General features: G+C 49.5%; 1 protein-coding gene across 3 annotated transcripts; it reads right to left on the reverse strand.

Annotated features, from left to right (window-relative positions):
- Window positions 1–1,281: 1,281 nt before the first annotated feature.
- On the reverse strand, window positions 1,282–23,133 carry Dnajb12 (DnaJ heat shock protein family (Hsp40) member B12). Of its 3 annotated transcripts, none has more exons than XM_048338985.1 (9): window positions 22,911–23,133; window positions 11,354–11,534; window positions 10,208–10,353; window positions 7,604–7,789; window positions 7,404–7,483; window positions 5,452–5,561; window positions 3,363–3,535; window positions 2,823–2,920; window positions 1,282–1,787 (listed from the first exon to the last, which is right to left on the reverse strand). In XM_048338985.1, exons 1-9 carry the CDS (start codon window positions 23,041–23,043, stop codon window positions 1,758–1,760), a joined length of 1,137 nt encoding a protein of 378 aa, XP_048194942.1. In that variant the 5' UTR covers window positions 23,044–23,133; the 3' UTR covers window positions 1,282–1,757. The 3 variants fall into 3 exon arrangements, with proteins under 3 accessions (XP_048194942.1, XP_048194943.1, XP_048194944.1); XM_048338986.1 differs by having other exon boundaries at window positions 2,769–2,920; XM_048338987.1 differs by having other exon boundaries at window positions 2,775–2,920; window positions 22,911–23,126.
- Window positions 23,134–24,182: the final 1,049 nt, after the last annotated feature.

The following is a 24,182-nucleotide window of genomic DNA, read 5'->3' on the forward strand; positions in this document are numbered from 1 at the left end:
CAATGCAGACCCACAAAGGTCAATCACATAATAAACATATATTTATAGATGTACAATTTCAGAATTCTAATTCAAGAAATACAACTTCTCAGGGGATCCTTAAGGATCTATGTTCTTATTGCACGTGGCTCAGCCCATCTAGGGACAGCTACCAAGACTGGACAGTTGTAGTGTGGGGACAGTGCTAAGCCAGCAAGGGGGGGTCTCTCTGGCCTGTTCTGTCCAGTTCTCATGATCTCTCCAGCCACAGTGCCTCACTGCAGGGTGCAACGTTTCCAAATCAGATTTGACATTTCCTTACCAAACTTCCTCTCAGCAAGAATCCTATTTGTTGGGGGAATCTAAAAAAAAAAAAAAAAAAAAAAAAGCCAAGAGAAACTCTGGGAGGACAGTGACCACCTGGAGGCTGGCAGCTAGGGGAGTAAGGCTCTGGAAGACAGTGGGCGCCACGCCACACCCACTGCCACAGGAACACGGCAAGTCCAAAAGGCCCTGTATAAACACGGACATGGGAATAAATAAAACCTCCCTCCTGCCCTTGGCAGCAGCTGCTGTTTTGAGCAAGAGAAAAAAAAAAAATCCTCATTGGTAGGGAGGGTGAGAAAGCCATCCTGCCGTGTCCATTGTCCAGGGACGGAGGTCTGGCGGAGTCCCATCCTTGGAGGGAGAAGGCAGAGGTGCCCACAGGCACTGACTTCATCACAAGTCGACTGTGGTCCTGAGGTCCTGGGATCCTGGGCTGACTCTTGGAGGAAGAACCTTCTGGATTCCTTGGTGCCTGACTTAGGAAAAACCAGTGGCAACTACAGAACTGTGCCCTGGGGGCACCTATAAGGCAAAACCCACTTAGGGACTCGGGTGGGGAGGTGGCTAGACTGAGCCGGGCCCTGAGGTGCTGTAAGCAGGGGTCTGGCTACTAGACAACAGGGCAAAGCCCACCTGAGGTGGCCAAGGAGGAGGCAGCTTGAGTAGGCTCTGCCTGGGGTGTCTACATGGCTCAATACTGACCAGGTACCTGCCCTTAGGGCCCCCCCCACACCTGCTCCTCTCCAGTGTAACTGCAAGTCTGGCTACCTTCAGAAGCTTCCTATGGATTAATACCACCATGATTACTGCTGCCAAGAAACAGCTGGGGATTGGTGGGGGCGGGGTGTGTGTGTGGGGGGGGGAACACGAAAAACACACACTGGCAATCATGGCTACTGTGCAACTTTTGAAGGATCAGGCTTCCTCAAACAGGCCTCATTTTTTTAAAACACAGAACTTAGCCCAATCCCTGCATAGTTTAAAGACTATATACATATATATATCTTTATATATGCCTATTTACATATAAATAGATATATATACATATACATGCATCTGTAAGTTACAAGTTCCTTCCTCCTCTCTCCTTGGCCAGCGCTTCTGCCTGGCTTCTTCTTCAAGGTGACTTGCTGGTGACTCCCGGGAAGGGGGGGAGGCTGGATAACCCCCTCCCCCCAGTCCTTCCTACAGACATTCGCTGCAACTTTTACATTCTACTTTCGTTGCCATGGTTTCTGTATCCTAGGAGCGAGCAACGTGGAGCCTCTGGCAGCCCTGGGAGGGAGGGAGGCAGCCCTGTGGCAGGCTTTCTGTCTGTCCTAAGAGCTTTCTGTATTTACTGGGTGAGAGAGAGGGCAGTTGTGCGGCGTTCGGCCTCCAATTCCATTTTAATTTTTTTCTTTGTATGTCTTTCTTTAAATATACAGTCTGTCACCTTGGCTCAGTGCGTGTCACCAAAAATTCTCCAGGGATTTCATAGTCTGGGGAGGAGAGTGTACCAGTTAGCCAGGCAGTCACCACTAGGACCTCGTTTAGCCACACAAACAAGCAGCTGTCATGTGCTGTGCCCTGCCCAGCTCAACCTTCTGGGGTCATTTTCCCCAGAGCCATTAGTGAATGGCCTCAGACCGATCTGCAGCTGGAACCCTGCCTGGGACACGGGCAAGGAGGGGCCAGCAAGCCACCAAGACAGAGAACTTCTCCTGGCTCTGCCCGTCTTCCTCAGGGCTTGGTCCAGGCTGTCTGGGGCACTGGAACAGAACCCGCTCTCCACACACAGGGGAGGAAATGGGGCACTGGCGAGCAGCCACTTTCATGCTGTCCCACCCTTCTATGCTGAGTGGCTGCCTTTGACCCTGAACTCCCAACCTTCTGTTCCCTTCTGCAGACCACAGTTGCCGTGTTGGGGCGGGGCCGGATGCCTGTGGCTTCCAGGCTGCCAGGTGCCGCAGCAATGAGCTGCCTCAGACCGAGGCGGGGTGGGAGTGGCAGCACATTGGGCCCCCCATTCATCTAGTTCCATTTCCTCCTGTCTGCAAGGACAGGGGGAGGGGAGCTCCCGGCCCACCTGCTTCCACAAGGTCCCTCCTGGTATCAGGTGGGCAGTGTGGGGGGTGGCACAGGCAGTAGTCAGCCGTGCTGGGGGAGTGCTGTGGTGACTTGGTGGCTAGATTGGACTAAAGAGCCACAAGTGGCCCTGGGCTCCTTATCTATCAGGTTCTGGGCATCCACAGTCCTGGAGCTGTGGAAGGGAGCAGAGCAGAATAGCATGGGAAGGTGAAGAGAGGGTTACCAGACCTCAACTTCGGGGGAGGGGGACATATCTGCACCCTGTCTCTGGAGGCTGTCAGGCTGGGGACAAGACTCTATCATGACCACCGATTTCCTCCCCTTCCCTTCTCTGCCTCATGATCAGGGCCAAAGCTGCCAAGCTTCAGTGCAGAGGCAGCCCCAGCTCATACTTGGACCTGGGTGGTGTGGCTGGCCCAGGACTATCCATGCAGGGAGGCTTGCACCTCTGACAGCCGGCTGCAGCTTGGGGTGCCCATCTTCTGTGCTCTGTGGTACATGTCTGTGTCACCGAAGTAGCGGGCCCGGTACAGCAAGCCTTCCTCTGCAAAGGAAAGGGGCTCGCTCAGCACCCAGCACCTCCACAGGCCTGCTGGGGCCTGCAGGGGGAGGAGGAAGGCTGGCTTCTGCAGGTGGGGGGTAGGGGGGAAAGTCCCTGGAGCCATGAGAACTAGGGTCCTCCATAGAATGTGGGAGGGGCCTTTCATCCTGGTGAGACCTCCCCAGGGCCCCACAGACAGTTCAGGCACACAGTAGGTGCCAGCATGTCCTGTCTGTCTTTACTCACTTACCCTTGCAGCCAAAATGACCGGCTAGGAGAACCTAGAGGAAAGCACCACCCAGGCAGCTCTGGATGCCTAGCCCCAGGGGAGCACAGGAGTGGAGTGCAGGTTGTGGCCAGCAGAGGGCGGTGCCAGGTGCTGGCCCACAAAGCACGGAGGGCTTTTCCTTCCCATTTCAGCCCTGTCTTCCCCCACCCTGCTCACTCTGCTGCTTCTCCTTCCAGCAGTTGTTGCGGAGGTTGGCGATGTAGTCGTCCTCCACGTTCCGCTCAACCGCTTTGAGGCTGGAGCCCGTGTGTGCCTCGGAGAAGGTGTCTGCCACATAGTAGACCACGCCCAGGTGCTCAGTGACTCGCTTGTGGACGTGGCCCACCGGCCTGGCACAAATAGACAGGTATGAAGTAAGCCTGGGTCCCAAGGCCCGCAGGTCCTGGGAAGCTAGGTGACAGGCCCCAGGGTGCAGGGTGTCACATAGGCTTCAGGAATGGCTGTTTCATTCCCATACTGCAGTGGGAACTTGCACGCTTCCTGAATGAAGCTCTGCAGAGAAGGCAAGCGTCCCTGCTGCCCAAGTGACCCTGCCTAGGTCAAGCCAACCTCTAGGCTCTCTCCTTACCATTTGGCTGATCTGGGAGCCTTTGGGGAGAACCCCCTTTCCTTTGTGTAGGAAGCTGGGACTCAGGACAGGAGTGTGCCTCTCCTGCCTCCAATCCCCCATTTAGCTCCTAAGCCCACTGATGCTAAAGGCCTGCTTCCGCTCTAGAAGCTCCTGGTCTCACTGACAGCCTTAGGGACAAAATGACAGGGCCAGGGGTGTAGCTCAATGGTAGAATGCCTGTTTAGCATTCACAGACCCCTGAAGTCAACCTTAATCCCACCAGAAAACCAACAAAAAGAGCAAACAACCACAATAAAAAACAAAGAGGAACAAAATGACCAGGACTCCAAAGAGCTGCATCCTTCCAGTGCTGATGGCACGATCTGTGGATGCAGAAAGAGTCTCAACACCTAACAGGAGTCAATGCACCAGAAAGGACATCCCTGCCTCACTGCTGCCCCTCATCGCTGCAGCTGCAGGGAGAGAGGCTGGCATCTGCCCACAGAGAGCTTGAGCTGCTGCATTGGGGCCAGTGAGCCACATCTTCCCCCTGCTGGCCGAGAGTGAGACTGCAGGGCCCCAACAGGAGCAGAGGGCTTCTGCTACAGAAGCTGAGCACCTACTATGGAACCGGTATTACACCCGGTGCTGGTAATTGAGGTGTGCCAACACCTTAAAAAGTCAACTAACTTGTTCAAGTTCAGTACTGGCAGTCAAGGCCAAATATTCACTCAATATCTACAGTTGAGATTTTTCTAATAAGCCAGACGTTTTTATGTTACTAATTTTTACAAGCAGGTGGCTGTTATTATTCCTACTTCATAGAGGAAGCCAAGGTTCTATGCCCTGTGTAGGGACACAGCTTCTTAGTGAGAACCTGACTTACAAAGCCACCCAGCGATCTAACTGCATTTTAAGAGCAGAGAGTCCTCCAGAGTCAGCAGATAAAGATGGGGAGGGGAGGGAGTCCCTGGACCTCTGAAATCATGTGTACTGTCCCAGGAAAGTGATCTATAGCTGCCACTGCATTTTCTTAGGAGGGTGTGAGCCTCAAAAATGTAAGAGGCTACTGGTTGTGGCTCCAGTGAGTGCTGCATACATGGCCCTAGGTTCTAACCCCAGAACTGGGGCGGGGGGCGGGGGGAGAGGAAGATATGCATTAAAGTGGGTTTCAAACCTAGTTTAACCTCTTTTTTTTTTTTTTTTTGGCCAGTGCTGGGGCTTGGGACTCAGGGCCTGAGCACTGTCCCTGGCTTTTTTCTGCTCAAGGCTAGCACTCTACCACTTGAGCCACAGCACCACTTCTGGCTTTTCCTATGTATGTGGTGCTGAGGAATCGAAGCCAGGGCTTCATGTATATGAGGCAAGCACTCTACCACTAGACCATATTCCCAGTCCCTAGTTTAACCTCTTGATCTGTGTTCTTAGAGGAGTTAAAAATTAAGAGGCTAATTATTAGCTCAACAGAGTGTATTTCTTGATTCTAGGTTAGCTTTCTCCCCCATTCACCATGGAACCCAGGGCCTTGCAGGTACTAGTCAAATGTTCTAATGGCTGAGCCACACCCCAAACCTCTCTATGTCAGCTTTCCACATGGCGGTGGAGAGCTGGCTAGACCAGGCTGGGAAGGAAGACCCTAATACGGTTAAGAATCCCCTGCACCACCATGGCCCCGCCCCCAGCGCAGGTACTCACGGTCTCGGGCTCAGGCTGTAGGGTGGGCTGGAGACCATGAGTTGGCTGAGAGCTGACACAAGGATCAGGATGAGGATAGGCATCAGTTGTACAAATACCCCTAGCCCGCCCTGGAAGGAAGAGCCATCATCACCCAACTGGCTACAATCGCCACCAGATCTGCTAGGACAATGAAGATGGTGGCCATGACATCATATTTTCCCTTTCCCTCCCCAGTTCACTGCCCCTCAGTTCCCCAAGTACAGAAGAAGTTCCTTCACCTGCCAGCTTTTCCTGATAAAAACGAAATAGCCAATGGAGGGAGTAAAGTATGGAGATGATCAACTCATCAGTAAAAGTGGCTGCCCCACGAGAACAGAAGGTGGACAGGAGGGAAATTTTTACCATACTCACATTCTTGAATTCTGAACACAAAATTATATTGCCAATTAAAAAAAATTACCAAATAAGGTTGCCAGAGTGTCAGTGGCTCACACCTGTAATTCAGGAGGCTCAGATCTGAGGATCTAGTTTTGAAGCCAGCCCAACCAGTAAAGTCTGTGAGATTCTTTTCTCCAATTAACCACCAAAAAGCTGAAGTGGGGCTGTGGCTCACACAGTAGAGCACTAGCCTTGAGTGACGAAACTAAGGGAGAGCACCCTGGCCTTGAGTTCAAGCCCCAGTACTGACACTATATGTGTGTGTGTGTGTGTGTGTATATATATATATATATATATATATATATATATATATATATATCAGTGAGAGGACTGAGGATATAGTTCAGTAGCAGAGGGCTTCCCTAGGATGTGTGAAGCTTTGGGTTCGATGCCCTGCACCACAAAACAAACAAGCAAACAAAAACACTAAAAATAGGGCTGGGAGTGTGGCTTAGTGGTAGAGGGCTTGCCTAGCATGCATGAAGCCCCAGGTTGGATTCCTTCACACCACATAAACAGAAAAAGCCAGAAGTGGCGCTGTGGCTCAAGGAGTAGAGGGCTAGCCTTGAGCTGAAGAGCTCAGGGACAGCACCTAGGCCCTGAGTTCAAGCCCCAGGACTGACAAAACAAAACAAAACCCACTAAAAATAAAAATGAATTTACTGTGTAATGATTTGGGTTTATAGAGACTTTTCTATGTCAGATATAAAGATTTTTTTGTCTTAAATGATCCAGGCACAGTGGCTCACACCTGTAATTCCAGCTTCTTGGAAGGCAGAGACTGGGAAGATCAAGATTTGACATTAGCTGGGACAAAAAGATAGCAGCTCCACCCCCTTATTTCAACAAACAAGTTAGGTATGATGGGACATACCTATAATGCTAGGTACTTGGGAGGCAGATAGGAGGATCTTGATGCAAGGCTTTCCCAGGGCAAAAAGCAAAACCCTACTTGAAAAATAACCAAAGCAAAAAGGACTAGGGGCGTGATTCAAGTGGTAGGGCTTATTCTGCAGGCTTAAAGTTCTGTATTCAAGTCCTAGAACCATCAGTCCCCCCCAAAAACAACAACAAAAACCATCAGAACAAAAGGAGACACTGAAGATTGGCAGAATTTTGAATGCTCTGCTATTGTCTTCAGTATTTTTAGCCAGCTGGCTATTTGTTAATCTATGGAATATAAAATGTGTTTGAAGCATTGTCTAGTAAATTTTGTACATCCTTCCTAGTTTTTTTTTCATGAAATTTAACAACTATTACTTTGAAAACATAATTTCATACAGAAGCTATTCACACTCAAAAGCGTCTGTAGGTGGAAAAGCCTCTGCATTGACAGTTCCCAATGGAGGCCATGAAATCACAGCGGGCATATGGAGCATGGCTCCCTCTGGTGTCACTCAGTGGAATGGCTGGCTCTTTGGCTGAGAGTTGTGGATCCCAGGATAAGCTGCAGGTGCTAGATCTCCCTCCTCCAGCCCCTGTGCCCTTCTCCCACTCCTCCACCCTCCCCACCCCCCACCTTCGCCACTCACGTCACCCTGGTTCTCCCTGCGGTCCTGCCTTTGCTGATAGGTGTAGCGCATGCGCCCATTGCTGTAGACATGGACGTTACCTGAGGGTCAGAGGAACTGGTCAGGGGCCAGGGCTGCTGGGAAAGAGGAGGCTGGCATCCTCTCCCCTGCTCCATGTCACCTCCTGGAAGATTTGGCAGTGGGGAGGGAAGGAGACTTACTAGAAGGGAAGCCACCACCAAAGAACATGTTGAAGAGGTCTTCGGGGGAGATGTCAGCCTCGAAGCCCCGGTGGAAGTCCCCATGCCCATGGCCATGCCGGGCTGCCTGGCTCTTGTCATCACCAAACTGGTCATACTGTTTCCTTTTCTCCGGGTTGCTGAGAACCGCATAGGCTGTCCCGATGGCTGAAAAGAATGTAAAGGTCAGGCCAAGGAGGCGGGGTGTGGGTGCGGATGTGGGTACAGGTGCGGGTGAGGTTGATTCAGAAGTTAGGTGGTCCTCTGGGGCACAGGAGTCCTTGGGGCCAGTGAGAAGTTGTCTGTTGGACATGTATTGGGAGGGGGTATGCAGGAAGACACCTAAGTGAGTCTGGGCCGCCTGGGCCTGCTAGAGAGCAAACACAGGCTCCCTGTGCTGTCTTTCCTGTGGGCATATCTCAATTGCTCCTAACAGCAGCCCCATCTCCATCTTACCCATGTGAAAATTGCCCAAAACCACACAGCTGAGGTTGCAGAGGCAGAACTCAAACCCAGGAGTTTTTTTGGGGGGGGGCAGTGGGGAGGAGTGAGGGGGGAGAGGTAGAGTCTTGCTATATAGCCCAGGCTGGATTCAAACTTGTGAACCTCCTGCCTCTGTGATGGGATATTATGGGAGGTGGCGTGCCTGAATGCAGGGACTATGTTGCTTCAAGTTTTGTTTTTCTTTTCTATTGTACTGGTACTGGAGCTTGAAATCCAGTCCCTGTACTCTTGCTCAGCTTTTTCGATCATGATTGGTATTCTACCATTGAACCATGCCTCTGGTTCTGGCTTTTTGCCAGTTCATTGGGATAAAATCTCTTGGATTTGTCTTCCTGGGATGGCTCTGAACCATGATCCTCAGAGTTATGCCTCCTGAGTAAGCTAGGATTAGACATGTGAGCCACTGATGTCCAGCTTACTTCAAGCTTTCTTGCTGACAACATGAAAATCACCAAACCCTCTTTCTTCACTGTTCTCTCTTGCAGGTGCCCATGGAGAGAGGGTAACATAATCTTGAAGTTCACATGTGACCCAGGCTGAACAATGCATGAGGCCCTTGTAAACCACAAGGCGGCTGGGACTCTGGGAAGGGCCAAATCCCTGGGTTCTAGTTGAGACTTTTCTGGGCTAATGGTGTAGCCAGGTGAGTGCTCTCACTGGGCTCCAAGGTCCCAGCTGCTGTTTCCTACAGGCTCAGGGCCTCCTTACTAAACCTCCCTGGGAAGGAGATCAGTAAATCCCCAGGATCCCCAGCTCTGGGCCAGCACCCAGCCTCTTGGCTCCTTCTTGTCAAGGTGCTCTTCAATCATGGAGATGGCCTGAGGATCTGCTTCAAAGCCTGCGGCCCCTGGGAAGGAGACGGAGCCCTCTTCCTCTTCCCTTTCCCATCAGACAAGGCCCAAAAGCCAGCTGTATCCTCTCAGTCCTTGCTGTGCATGCTGGCTGCAGGACAGGTGAGGGTGAACATTACCTATGCCATCCTGCCTCTCTACTCCATTCTCCTTCTCCCTCTGGTCAGGCTCCTGGGAGAGAGAGCACCAGGTCTCAGGGGGCTTGGCTGTAGGCTCCCCACTGGGCCATGGTCATGGTCCCAGTGCTACACAGCATGGAGCCCAGTCTAGCTGAGACCTATTACCTTGCTATCCCCAGAGGGAGATGAGGTGGAAATGAGGGAATGACAAATTGCAGTGTCCAGCAACACAGGACCAGCAGTTGGTGCACATGTGTGCTAGATAGGTTAAATAAGAATCTAATGAATAAAGGATAAGGGTGGGCATGATAGCTCATGCTTGTAATCCTAGCTAGGTGGGAGGATTGTGGTTTGAGACCAGCATTGACAAAAACATGAGACCCTAACCAAAAAATAACTAAAGCAGTCAGGTGCTGGTGGCTCACACCTGTAATCCTAGCTACTCAGGAGAATGAGGTCTAAGGATCATAGTTCAAAGCCAGCCCAGGCAGGAAAGTCTGTGAGACTTGTGTCTCCAACTAACAACCATAAAACTGGAAGAGGTGCTCTGACTCAAAGTGGTAGAGTGCTAGTCTTGAGCAAAAAAAGCTTAGGGATAGTGCCCAGGCCCTGAGTTCAAGCCCTACGACCATAAACAAATAAATAAGCCTTTACCTTAGACTAGAACCAAGAGCCAAAATGGACCTCTTTGCATTATATAACTTATTCAGCTTCAGATATAAATAATAATAAATAAAAAGAAATTACATATCTAGTCCACAATCAATAGGCCCTGAAGCAGAGAGACTGCCATGCCCCACTGCAGGTCTTACTAGGGAGGAGCTGGCTGGGCCTGCCCTTCTCAGGCACTGTGTGACCATGGAGAAGCTTCGAGAACTCTTGCCTCAGCTCTCCTCCTGTAATCTCTGGGAATAAGAAAGGGAGGCAGGAGTGGCACTATTTGAGCTTTGACAGAGTTCACATGGCTAGAGGCAGCCAGTAAGATCATCTTCCTTAGAAAGCAGCTGGGAGCCTGTGGACTCAGGTCTGAGACCACCTCCTTCTACTTCCTGGGAAAGCTCTTTTAGCCCTGCGCCCCAAGGGCAGGAGCTGGGGTCCTGGGGCCCACTTACCTTTGAAAGCTTCAGTGGCGCCAGGTGCATGGTTCTTGTCTGGGTGGAATTTGAGGGCCAGTTTGCGGTAGGCCTTCTTCAGGTCCTCATCTGAGGCTCCTCGGCTCACCCCCAGGATCTCGTAGTAATCTTTACATTGCTTGACCCTGGGGGAAGGAGAAGAGCATGGTAGGGGTGGCCTACGTGGGTCCAGGGCCGTGGGGTATAAGGTGTGTTACAGGCAGCTCGGGGAGCAGCAGGGAGTGGATGACATCATCTCGGAGTCAGCTGTCTGGCTTCAGGGAAGTCCAGGGGCTGGGGAGCAGGGCTGGCCCACTGGAAACACCAAGGCTATCTTCAGGGTCTTAAGGAGTAACGGCCGGCTGCCAGGCATCCATTTCCCTTGCGCCAATTGCTCTCACTGGAGGCCACCTTGGAAGGATGGCCAAGGTCTGTCATCCATGGGCTCAGCCAGCTGTGCTCCCCTGGCAATATGAGTCTTGAGTGGATGGCACAAAGGCCAGAGGTGGCAGAGGTCTGTTCACCCCAAGCACAGGGCCCCAAAGGAACCCTGGCTCTCCTCCATCACTTCTTTCTGGGTCCCTTGAGAGCCTCTGGTTCTTGGCCATCTCTAGGCCTTCACATGCCTTTTATATGTCAGCTTCTAGCATTTACAACTGTTGGTCTTAACTAGTTTAACACTAGTGTGGTGTATGGCAGACTACAGTCATACCTAGCCACCTCTGGGCTGACCTCAGAGGTGTGCATGACCCCAGAGGAACTACTGAAGGTAGTCCGGTAGTGAGCTGCTCAGGGCAGGGCCTGCCTCAGTCTCTGCCTCTGAGAAAGCCTTTGCTGGCATGGGGGTGTGGGCTAGGGGGAACATGCAGGGGGAGACCAGGCTGCATCTCTGTCTGGAGCTGTGAAAGGCCTGTGGCAGGCTGCCACTGGCTGATGAGTATTAGAGTCTGCAGCCTCTGCTGAGGGCAGGCCTCCCACCAAGGCCTTGTTTCCACACTTTAGCCCAGGGCCTTGTGGGAAATAAGGCTGTACCTCCTCCAGCCTCTACCACCCTCTTAGGATCCTGCATGGGCAGACTCAAGGGAGGCTGTGCTGAGGAAACCGTCCCTGTACCTCCCCGGACTTGCGGGCCACCTGGCTTTCTACCTTTTCACAGCCGCCACCTGCTCTGCAGTGTAGCCTTTGGTGCTCTCTCCTCCTCCAGCCTCACCGTTGGCTGAGGGGGCGTCAGTCCCACCTGCTTTCCTGTGGGTCTCGTGGGTAGTGTCTGTGGGTTGGGTTTGGTCACCGGCAGCCTGTGGTTTCTGGTTGAGGGACTCAATCAGAGCTGTGTAAGGCAAGGAAACAAAGCATAAAAGTGCCTGTTAACAAGGTTGCCTGCCTTGGCCTTGGGGACACCAGGCCCACTGCACCCCCCTGTCCTTCCCAGGAAGACCACTCTCCCCTTCTCTGGCCTGGGCCAGTGGGTGCCTGTGAACAGGTTGCCTGCTCTTAGGAGCCATGGTCTCAGGAATAGGAAGATGATATGTTTTTATATCAACAGTATTAATTTTGTTAATAAGAGCCACAGAATCCAAGCTGGACTCTAGTGGTTCATACCTGTAATTGTAGCTACTTAGGTGGCTGGAGATCTGAGGATCATGTTTCAAAGCCAGACTGGACAGGGAAGTCTGGGCGACTCTTTTTTTAAAAATTTATTTATTAATTGAACACAAATTTTTTGACAAGGTGTTGTGCAAAAAGGGTACAGTTACATAGTAGGGCAGTGTGTACATTTCTTGTGATATCTTACGTCCTGTTTTTCTATCCCTTCTCTAGGGCAGGTAGACATATATACAATATATGTACATATACAGTATTCACAGACTTGGTCTCTACTGTCTCTCCGTCTCCCTTTGTTAACAGTCATATATCAGGGAGATCATGCCCCTTTGTTTTCTGTGTTCTAGGCTTGTCTCGCTCAACATTATTTGTTCAAGTTCTGACCATTTCCCTGCAAATAACAATATTTCACCATTCCTAATCGCTATGTAGTATTCCATTGTGTATAAGTACCATATTTTTTGGATCCATTCGTCTGTGGAGGGGCATCTGGGTTGTTTCCATATTTTGGCTATTGTGAATTGTGCCGCAATAAACATGGAAGTACAAATGTCTTTTTGATATCTTGGGGTTTGCTGTTTAGGATAGATGCCTAGGAGTGGAATGGCTGGGTCATAGGGTAGGTCTATATTGAGCTTTTTGAGGAACCTCCATACTGTTCTCCAAAGTGGTTGTACTAATTTGCACTCCCACCAACAATGGAGAAGGGTTCCTCTTTCCCCGCACCCCCTCCAGCATTTGTTGTTGCTGGGCGACTCTTAATCACCAACTAACCACCAGAAAACCAGAAGTGGAGCTGTGGCTCAAAGTGGTAGAGTGCTAGCCTTGAACACAAAAGGTCAGGAACAGCACCTAGGCCCTGAGTTCAAGCCCTACAACTGACCAAAAAAAAAAAAAAATCCACGGATTCCATGGGTCTGAAGTAACTGCCTTGTTAGATAATTTTTATATATGTACAATTATAAATTCAAGCAGAATTTTGATAAGTCTTCAAAAAACATACTGGGGTTTATTAATAGACCCTACAGTATTAGAGTGCATCTAATTCTATTTTATTTCTTTCAATATATTTGTCTGGCTTTACCATGGTATTTTCTTTTATGAATCTATTTTTCTCCTTAATTTATTCAAATCTGTACACTTTGCTCTCTACCCTGTGCCATATTTTGAATATCTAAAATATTCAGTCCCTTGCACTGACTGCCTCATTGCTTTTTTTAATTTATTAAACACAAATTTTTTGGCAAGGTGTTGTGCAAAAAGGGTACAGTTACATAGTAGGGCAGTGTGTACATTTCTTGTGATATCTTACACCCTGTTTTTCTTTCCCTTCCCTAGGTCAGGTAGACATATATACAATACACAATGTACCAAGAACATATACAGTAGCCACGTGGCCTACAGCCATGCCTCATTGCTTTTTATTTTAATCTCTGGTCTTTAAACTGCTTTCATATTATTAGCACAAAACAAATACTAAGCTAACAGTAAGTTAATTTTAAAGTTTCCTGGTTTTATTATTACTATTTTTAAACTGTGCTGTTTATTAGCAGTGTGCTCAGTGGATATGCTCTGCTGCTGAGCTAGCAGAGTCTTCTGTAGTGGGCCACTGCTCAGCAGGTCCCCCTGTTTCAGTGGGACTAGAGACAATTCCTGGGGTCCTTTGCCTAGCAGTGAAGAGGAATGGGGGAGATAAGATGGCCCTCTAGGGGGCTGGGAATATGGCCTAGTGGTAGAGTGCTTACCTCATACCCATGAAACTCTGGGTTCGATTCCTCAGCACCACATATATATTTTAAAAAGGCCAGAAGTGGTGCTGTGGCTCAAGTGGTAGAGTGCTAGCCTTGAGCAAAAAAAAAAAAAAAAAAAAAAAAAAGAAGCCAGGGACAGTGCTCAGGCCCTGAGTCCAAGCCTCAGGACTGGGAAAAAAAAAAAAAAAAAAAAAAGACTGTCCTCTAAGAGTCAAGAAAAATTGGTACAATTTCTAAGTGGCTGGTCTTGTCAAAACGCATCCTACTTCAGTATTTGGGGTCTACGTGCAGCATTCATGGTCACCCTTAGACAGGGTCACTCAAATCCAAATCCTTTGTTTCTGCTGACTCAGTGAGGAGGGGCCCACATTCCTGGCAAAAGCCTCGTATGCTTGCCAATCATGTCAGGCCCCGATGCCCTAGGTAGTAAATCCCAAAGCTGTGGACAGGCTCCCAGGAAACCAGGCAGCACCCAAGCAGACCCCAAGACACCTCTGTGCAGGGCAAGGATGGCAGCCTCACCCAGATGGGGGCCAGCTTCCACTCTAGGGGCTGTGGCACCCATGGGCACCATGCTGATTGTGGGGTCACACTCCCCACCACAGCACACCTGGCCTCACCCCAGAAGTAGAACAGGACTTGCTGTGAACAGCATGGTGCCCTGAGCCAGGGCTGCCCAAGAGTAGCAAGTTCATGTCATCTCATCCTATCAGCAGCTGGGCAACTCAAACATGAGCTTGTTGTGCAGGAGAGCACCAGGAGGCGTAGTAGTAATAACTTTTCTGTTGAAACAGGGTCTTGCTATATATAGCCCAGGTCGGCCTGAGTGCTGGAATTACAGGCATGAGCCACTCTGTCTGGCTAGTAACATCCATTCCCGGAGCCACACCGTGTCAGGCGGCGCGTCACAACACTCTCGTGTACTGTCATTTCCCCACAGGAAGAAGGTGTTGTGGCAGACGCTGCCCAAGTGGAAGAGGTACACTCAAACCCCTGCCTGTCGGGCTCAGGGTTCCTACTGTTAACTCTGCTGCTACCCCAGACTACTTGGGTTTACGGGAAATCTCTCGCTAGCAAAGTCATTCCACATCTAGAAGAAGCAATAAAGGCCCAGATTGAACTCACAGCTTGCCACCTAATGGTGGTATGAGGACAAAACGTGCACGCGCACATTCAGAAGACAAAGCTACAACACGGCCTGCGCTGAGGATCTGGCCGCAGTAGTGGCTGGCAGTGGGGGTGGGGAACCCTCAGGCTGGGGGCCTGGGGGCGGAGCTGGCTAGTGGCTCAGGCCCAGTCTCAGCAAGTGGAGTATCTGTGTTTGATGTCACCAATGCTGGGTACCCAGTGGATAGTAAAGAAAGGAACTAAGAAATCCTGGTCCATATCAGAATGAGGTATGTGTGTGTGTGTGTGTGTGTGTGTGTGTGTGTGTGTGTGTGTGTGTGTGTGTGTGTGTGTGCGTGTTTGTGTGTGTGTGTGCGTGTATGGGGGGGAGATGCTTTTCTAGTTTCTGAGAGTTTTTTTTTATTTATTTACTTATTTACTTACTTACTTATTTGTTTGTTTGTTTGGCCAGTCCTGGGGCTTGGACTCAGGGCCTGAGCACTGTCCCTGGCTTCTATTTTTTTTTTTTTTTTTGGCCAGTCCTGGGCCTTGGACTCAGGGCCTGAGCACTGTCCCTCGCTTCTTCCTGCTCAAGGTTAGCACCCTGCCACTTGAGCCACAGCGCCGCTTCTGGCCGTTTTCTGTATATGTGGTGCTGGGGAATCGAACCTAGGGCCTCGTGTATCCGAGGCAGGCACTCTTGCCACTAGGCTATATCCCCAGCCCTCCTGGCTTCTTTTTGCTCAAGGCTAGCATCCCGCCACTTGAGCCACAGCGCCACTTCTGGCCGTTTTCTGTATATGTGGTGCTGGGGAATTGAACCCAGGGCTTCATGTATATGAGGCGAGCACTCTTGCCACTAGGCCATATCCCCAGCACTCTGAGAGTTTTTAAAGAAGTTAAAAACCTTTCCCCCATTCTCGAAGTTCCCAGTGCTCTACGCTGAGTCACCCTAAAAGTAACATAATCATGCAAAGCTACTTAGACACATTGGCTGCCTCCAGAATCTCTCAGGGAAGATTCTAGAAATATTTTGAGGGAGCTACATAGGGCAGCTACTCTAATTTCATTCAAAAGGAGAGTTCAGAAGGGAATGAGTGTGCTCTAGGTCACAGAGGCTCCTTCTTGAATTAGAAAGCTGAGATTTCTGGTTTCTGTTTCTCTTCTGTGCCAGGCCCATAGGATGTGATGCTCCCCTCCATCCCCATATCCCGACCCACCATAATATCCCTATGACGCTGGCTGATAGGCAGTAACACAAAAGTGTCAGGTAACACACTAACCCTGGCCCTGCCTCTTCCTGGTAACTTAACTGGGTATTGTGGATTGTGTTTATAGTCCCAGCTACTCATAGACTGAGGCAGGAGGACCACTTGAGCAAGAGTTCAAGGCTAGCTTGGGTACACAGTGAGACCCTGCCTCTTAAAAAATAAACATTTTGGGGCTGGGAAGGTGGCTTAGTGGTAGAGTACTTGCCTAGCATGCATGAAGCCCTGGGTTTGATTCCTCAGCACTATATAAACAGAAAAAGCCAGAATGGCGCTATGGCTCAAGTGGTAGAATGCTAGCCTTGAGCAAAAGGAAGCCAGGGACAGTGCTCAGGCCCTGAGTCCAAGCCCCAGGACTGGCAAAAAATAAAATTAAATTAAAAAAGGTTAGAGGCACATGGATGGAGGGAGCAAGAGTGAGCAGACACAGTCATTATCTTTGATGTACATTATATAAAAACTGAACTATATAACTTGAGGGTACAGAAGGGAGGGGAAAATGGAGGAGAGCGATGGAAGGGTTGACATTAAACAAGACACATATACTTATAGGATCGTAACCTCTTTGTATAACTATTTAATAATAAACAAAGACTAAAAGAATGTGGAATCAGAGAACAGAGCTTCGATGGGAGAGATGACAGTAGAGGTGGAAGTGGGGGAGGCTGCCTCTTCCCAATCCCAGCCTGGACAGCCATAGTGCTTGGCTGGTTCAGACCTCTCTGTCCCTTACTAGCCAGTCATCCTGCATTAGTTAACAGGTTCTCAGGCAAAAGTGTCCCTTCTTCCTAGGGGCTGTGTGTGTGAAGGAGTGTTATCATATACAGGACTTGGCCCGTGTCTACTCTAACAAATACCAAGAGTTACTTGTTCCTCGCTATTAGGCAAGGAGCTGAGTTTCCTGATCTATGTACCTGCAAGTGAGGGAGAGGTTACAGTGGGGAAAACCAGTGAAATAGGAGACAGACAATTCTGGCTCCTCTGCTACCCAGCTCTCTCCTCTAACCAAATTATCTGATGCCTTGGTGAAGACACAGTCTGTCCCTAGATGCAGCTCTTAGGATTGAACGGAGATTCAACTACAAGTGAATGGAAGGTCTGAGTGCACAGTACAGATTGTGTCTATCACAAACGGACAGTCCCACACACCCACACTCTAAAATGCCAAGACTCCTCAGCAACCAGTTCTCCCTTGTTGAGCTGGCATTCCTAGCTTCTGACTTACTACAGAACCGTAGGCAGCTTAAGCTGCAAGGTCCATTTAATATGATCTGGGCCAATACTCGTTGTATGCTGGGGAAATTGAAATCTACAGATGTTGTCATGGGCTCCTTGAAGAAAAACTGGTACTTTCCACCTTTTTGAGGGTGCCTGTACTGGGGCTTGAACTCAGAGAGCCATGTTCTCCCTTGGCTTTTTAAAACAAGGCTTAACTCTGACCTTTGTGCTGGTGAATTAAGAGGTATGTCACTCAGATTTGTCTGTCAGTGCAAGCTTTTTTTTTTTTTTTGGCCAGTCCTGGGCCTTGGACTCAGGGCCTGAGCACTGTCCCTGGCTTCTTTTTGCTCAATGCTAGCACTCTGCCACTTGAGCCACAGTGCCACTTCCGGCCATTTTCGGTATACATGGTGCTGGGGAATCGAACCCAGGGCTTCATGTATACAAGGTAAGCACTGTTGCTACTAGGCCATATCCCCAGCCCTGTCAGTGCAAGCTTTAAGCTGTGATTCACAGATATCAACCTCCTGAGCAGCTGATATTAGAGGCATGAGCCATAGTACCTGGGTGCTGACTCTGAGCTTTTTTGCTCAAGGCTAGAGCTCTACCACTTGAGCCACAACTCCACTTCTGCTTTTTCTCTTTTTTTGGTGGTTAATTAGACATGAGTCTCTCTTCCTTTCCTGTGTAAGCTGGCTTTGAACTATAATCCTCAGATCCCAGTCTCCTGGGTAGCTAGGATTACAGAAGTGAGCTACTAGAGCAGGGCTTCCTCAGGCATTTTTGAAAAGCCTCAGGCAAAGCCAACAACTACCAGACAACCAGATGCCAGACAGAAATTCCTAGAGCTGACCCACCCCATGACTCCCTGCTCTGTGACTCTCAGCTTAGGGTCTGGCTACTAATGCACAATGCAACTGTCCTGTCCTCAGTCTCTCTCTCTGTCTCTCTCTCTTTCTCCGAACTTCCGCAGCTGGAGTTCCCTCACATCCTTCCCACTGAGAACAGAAACAAAGTAGGGTCCTAAACCTTTAAAGATTGTCCGGAGCCTTCCTGCATTGACCCCTCTCTCCAAGGTCTGCCTCTACTCATGCTCTTGATCACTGCCCTTCTATTTTTCTCCACCCGTTGTTTTCCCACGTGGCATGTGTGGCATCTGACAGCTGCTCACCACCTCCGTGGCACACCTCTCACGGCCACAGCTGCTGCCCTCTCCTGGGACTGCCTCTTTCCTACTGTTGCTCCATCTTGTCCAGCAGCTCCTTGCCTCTGCTAACTGGAGAAGGTAAGAGCAGGTAAGGCCCCCGCTGTGACCCAAGCAACCCTTTCTCCATGCTCTGCCCTTTCCCACAGTGAACTTAGTTGTATTCAACTCCAGAAAGCTCTATCAAACTGGTGATACCAGACTTTTATCTGGAGCCCAAGCTTTCTCCTGAGCTGTAAACTGACAACTCCCCTGGAATATCCTGGCGGCACCTCCCACTCTGCCCACATTGTTCCACCCCAGCTCTGCTCAAGTTTCTTCCCACCACATGGGTTTTGATTCCAATTCCCCAGCATGTCATCTACTTCTCAGCATCACCCAAAGGCTTGGTGCCTCCACTCCTTATCTATATGGCCACTCTGCCGGCCTCTTCAAGTATCCGGAGTCTCTCAACAGATTCTGTGCTAGTTCTGAGGCTAAAACTCAGGGCCACAGTGTTGTCCCAGAGCACTTTTGCTCCAGGTGAGTGCTCTACTACTTGAACCACAGTTCCACTTCTGCTTTTTGTTTTTTATTTGTTAACTGGAAATAAAAAAAGCCTCAAGGACTTTCCTGCCTTGGCTGGCTTTGAACTGTGAACCTCAGATCTCAGCCTCATGAGTAGGAAGGACTACAGGCATAAGCCACCTTTGCCTGGCTCCAACAGATGTTGTGCCTTGAGTCTTTTTCCCCTTTCCACCTTCTCACTATGCCTTTTTTTTTTTTTTTTTTTTTTCTTGCCAGTCCTAGGCCTTGGACTCAGGGCCTGAGCACTGTCCCTGGCTTCTTTTTGCTCAAGGCTAGCACTCTACCACTTGAGCCATAGCGCCACTTCTGGCCATTTTCTGTATATGTGGTGCTGGGGAATCGAACCCAGGGCTTCATGTATAGGAGGAAAGCACTGTTGCGACTAGGCCATATTCCCAGCCACTCTCACTATCCTTTTTTCCTATTTTGAGGGTGGGAGGAGGGCCTTAATATATAAAAGGTGGGTCTTGAACTCCTGATCCTCTTGCCTTCATCTTCTGAATTCTCAGATTACAGGCCTGTGCCAGCATGCCATGCCCCATGCTACTTTCTTTGAAGATAATATATTACCCTTATCTTATTCTTGTCATGAAAAACTTTAGTGGAAGGTATAGCTTGGTGGCACAGCACTTGGCAAGTGTGAGGCCCTGAGATGGATCCTTAATAACACCACCACCTGCCTTCAAAACAAAACAAATTGTTTCCTTACTACCGAATAAAGTGAAAACAGCTTGATATGGTAGAAAAGTAGTACATAATCTAGCCACATTTTATTCTCTAATCTGAATCCTTTACATAAATTCCTACCTTGCTGGTTTTCAATCTCTTTACAAGTGATGCCCTCTAAACCCCCTTACAGCTTTCAGCTTCTCACCTTTCCCAGCATGCTTTCCTCTAAATACTGCCTCAGCTCAAATACTCTCAACTTACACACTGAACAAGCTTCCCCTCTGTGAGATATCATTATTTGCGTGCTCTAGCTACAATGTGCACTACAGAGCTTGTAATGGATTGCTCAGGTAACTCCTATCTCCAACACTTCTCCCCAAGAACCCTAGATGGTAAGGACTGGATTTTTCATCTTCAATCTTAAACCCTCAACATCTAACACTATGTTAAGTTCTTGTTAGGTTATTATCTTGTGCTCTCCAATTTTTTTTTTTTCCAGAAAGCCTGCCTCTCTGAGGTGAGGTATCTATCACATTTTGCCATTCTTGATATAGCACCCAGCCCAGACTTTGCAAACAAAGCCACAACAACAATATATTAAATAAGCACTGGAATGTATTCAAACCCAAAGTATCCAGCACAGATAACCACCTAATATTTTCCTATAATTTTCCCTATTCTAGACCTTAACTAGCCCCTGGTCCTTGAGAGCTCAGTGCAAGGCTGCAGGTTTATGCAGATGAAGCCCACAGCCTTTCCAGAAGAGAACAAATATGGCAAATATCCACCAGGTGAAACTAGTGTCTGAGCCAATTCTAGTGCCTGAGCCCGAGAGGACACCTGGCCAGGCTCCTGAACTGCCGTACCCACAGTCCCTGCCACTGCATTCTTTCCGGACTGCCTGCTCTTCAGTTCTCTGGCAGAAGCAGTCAGAGAGAATCCTGGCAGCCGGAGAGCCTGCACCCCACTGTGCTCCTCACTTACTGAGTGATTTATTTCGAATCTTGGGCAGGTTATCTCAGGAGTCCTGGCAAATACAGACTGTGAGCCTCTCCAAGAGGAGGCAAACAGGCCAAAGATCAACCTGCAGCGTTAGGAGGGAGGAAAGTTCAGGCATCCAGGCAGCTTCTTCTGCCAGCATCCTCCTTTCTCCATTTCATAACATAGGCAGGTAAGGTGAGGAGGCTGACTGTTGCTCTATTTCATTCTTTTAGGTTTATAGCTTTCCAATTGCTAGCTAGAGCAAGTCCCTTGTTGCTGAGATGTTTCCTCATCTACTGAACAAAGATAATGATCTTGCTCTGCCACTTAGACAAAGCAAGATGAGTGACAAAATGCATGCAAAAAAGCTTTTCATATTGAAGAGCCCTGGGAGGATTCTTCCCCCCACCCTCTTACTTGGTCCTGAGTTTGAATTCAGGGCTTGGGTGTTGTTCCTGATATTTTTCAGCTCAAGGCTAGCCACAGCTCCACTCTTGGCTTTTTGGTGATTAACTGGATATCAAGTCTCATTGATTTCCTGTCTGGGCTGGCTTTGAACCACAGTCCTCAGCCTCCTGAGTAGCAAGTATTACAGGTGTAAGCCACCAGTGCCCAACCTTTTTTTTTTTTTTGAGATAGGGTCTCCTTATGTAGTAGACAATGCAAATCTTGAAATCACCATCCTCCTGCCTCAGCCTCTCAAGTAATGGGGTTACTGTTGTGCCCCACCAGACCCAGCAGAGTATTCTTGTTTTTCACATTATCTGCATCAACTCCCTAATCTTCCATATAAGGAAACCCAATCTCAGAAAGGTCACATGGTAACATTCATGATGAGATCTAGATCTTCTAATTTTCAGTGCTGGTTAATATCAGTTTACCAAGTGGTAATCACAGGCAGCTCTGTGCCTTTCTCCTTTCCAACTTGTATTTAGAACAACTTCTCAAAAAAAAAAAAAAAAGTGAAGAGGGTTGGGAATATGGCCTAGTGGCAAGAGTGCTTTCCTCATATACATGAAGCCCAGGGTTCAATTCCCCAGCACCACCTATATAGAAAACAGCCAGATGTAGCACTGTGGCTCAAGTGGCAGGGTGCTAGCCTTGGGCCAAAAGAAGCCAGGGGCAGTGCTCAGGCCCCGAGTTCAAGGTCCAGGACTGGCAAAAAAAAAAAAAAGTGAAGAAGCTGGGTGGCTCATGCCTGTAATCCTAGCTACTCAGGAGACTAAGATCACATGCTTGTAGTTGAAGCCAGCCCAGGAAGGAAAGTTCATTAGACTCTTATCTCCAATTAACCACCAAAAAGCTGGAAATGGACTTGTGGCTCAAGAGGTAAAATACCAGCCTTGAGGATAAAAGCTCTGGGACAGCGCCCTGGCCCTGAGTTCCAGCCCTAGAACACAAAATAAAGCAAGCAAGAAAGAAAAAAAACACCTAAAAACAAAATAACCACCACCACCAAAAAGGAGCCCTGGGCCAGTGGCTCATGCCCCAAATCCTATCTACTCAGGAGGCTGAGATCTGATGATTGAGGTTGGAAGTCGGCTCCTCAGCAAAGTTTGTGAGACTTTTATCGCAAGGGGGGTGATGGGAAGCTCAAGGGCAGCGCCCAGGCCCCGAGTTCAAGCCCCAGAACCGGGCACAAAAGAAAAAAAGAAAGAAAAAGGTGGGGATCCTGGGTAGAGAGTAGGAACGAATAGTGGATCTCTCCCTGGCTCGGAAGCCTTGCTCCCAGGCCCCTCAGCACCCCGGGGTCTTTCCGCAGCGAAGACAGTGCAGGAGGGAGTGAGGAGCAGGGTCTCGGGACAGGCCGTCCAGGGTGGCGGACTTGTTTCTGGGCCCTGGTCTGGAGTGAGTGAAGATGTGAGGGTGTCTTTTCGGGGCGCCCGAAGGTTGGAAGTGTTTTCCCCTGTAAAAGCCATTCTCCCCCTCACTAGTTATGTTTATTTTCCTGAACTATAATATTTCCCAGGCCGGCAACTGGCCCTGGGCCACAGAACGGCCTCTTGGGAAAAGTAGTTCGGTTTCCCTTTCAGGTGAGTTCCTTTCGCCCAGCTTGCCAGTACAACTCATTCTAGGAAACCTCATATTCCAGAGGGCACGGCCAGCAACTCGAAAGCAGCTATTGAGACCCCCCCACGTCTTCAGATATCTAGCATGCTGCAGCGGCACGGGACTGAGAGACTACACCTCCCAGTAGCCAGCGCGCGCTCCTACTGCGCAGGCGTAACCGCGCCTCGCCACCCCTCCCCCTCCCCCAACTGCTCCCGTCGGTCCGTTCCCGAGTTCCCCCCATCAGTTCTAATGTCCCCTCCGTCTCTCCGGCTCCTCACACTCACCGCGAACACGCGGCGTCGGGTACAGCCGCTGTGCCTTCTCCAAGAAGCGGAGCGCCCGATCGGGCTGGTTGCTCTGAATGGCCTTAAGGGCGATGCTGATACAGCGCTCGGCTTCATCCTTGTTGGATTCCATGGCGGAACCCGAGCGCAGAACCAGGGAGGGGGAGGCCGGGCGAGCGAAGGGCTGCGCCAGCTGCCGGCGCGTCGCGGGGCCGGCCGGCGCACAATGATGACATAGGCCCCCGCCTCCTCCTTTCTAGAGATTTGAGCGAGTGGAGCCGGGGGCGGAAGCGGTACCGTATGTCTTCTAAGAAAGGGACGTTGGGTTTAGGCTTAGTCCTAGAGCCCAAGGTGTTAGCTCTGGAGGCTTAAGAGTATGCGCGCACCTTTTTTTTTTTGGTAATAACGCTCGAGACGAAGGTAACTTATTTATTCACTGGACAAATACTTTGTTTACCCTCTGTTTGTCAGGCAGGTTACATGATGGTGCTACACCACTGGAGTCTTATATTTCTTTTTTTTTTTTTTGGCCAGTCCTGGGCCTTGGACTCAGGGCCTGAGCACTGTCCCTGGCTTCTTCCCGCTCAAGGCTAGCACTCCGCCACTTGAGCCACAGCGCCGCTTCTGGCCGTTTTCTGTATATGTGGTGCTGGGGAATCGAACCTAGGGCCTCGTGTATCCGAGGCAGGCACTCTTGCCACTAGGCTATATCCCCAGCCCATATATTTCTTGGAAGCTCATTTTCACAGGTATCTGAATTCCGGAGAGATAGGTACAAACGACTGTCTAGAGGAAGGGCGATCCTGGTAGAAGGAAGAGCAAATGCAAAGGTTAGGAAATGGTGGTTTTTGTGGTGAATTATTACCAAATCAAGGAGGAGAAAACACTGGGGAGAGCATGAAACAGTCCGTGACAGAGAGGTTCAATTGGTATCCAGTTCTTTCAGCTATCACTCCAATGACAGCAATCACATCAAGGTTGCCAATCACTTCTCCGCGGTCAAATCCGTTGGCCATTCCTCAATCCTTACATGACTTGGTCTTTCACATGAGGCCACTACAATAAGCCAAACAAGTTATTGTTTGTTGGCAAGAGGCTGCTTACAAGAAGCCAAGATGAGTTAGAAGCTACTATATAATTCAGTTGAAAATGAATGGTAACCTGGATAAGGATAGGGGTGGAGATGGTGAGAAATAGTTATGTTCTGGACATATTTTGAAGATACAGTCAAATTGCCTTGGCTGATGCGATGTGTGAGAAAAAGAGCAGACT

This window comes from Perognathus longimembris, chromosome 2 (assembly GCF_023159225.1).
Source record: "Perognathus longimembris pacificus isolate PPM17 chromosome 2, ASM2315922v1, whole genome shotgun sequence".
Classification (NCBI taxonomy): Eukaryota; Metazoa; Chordata; class Mammalia; order Rodentia; family Heteromyidae; genus Perognathus; species Perognathus longimembris.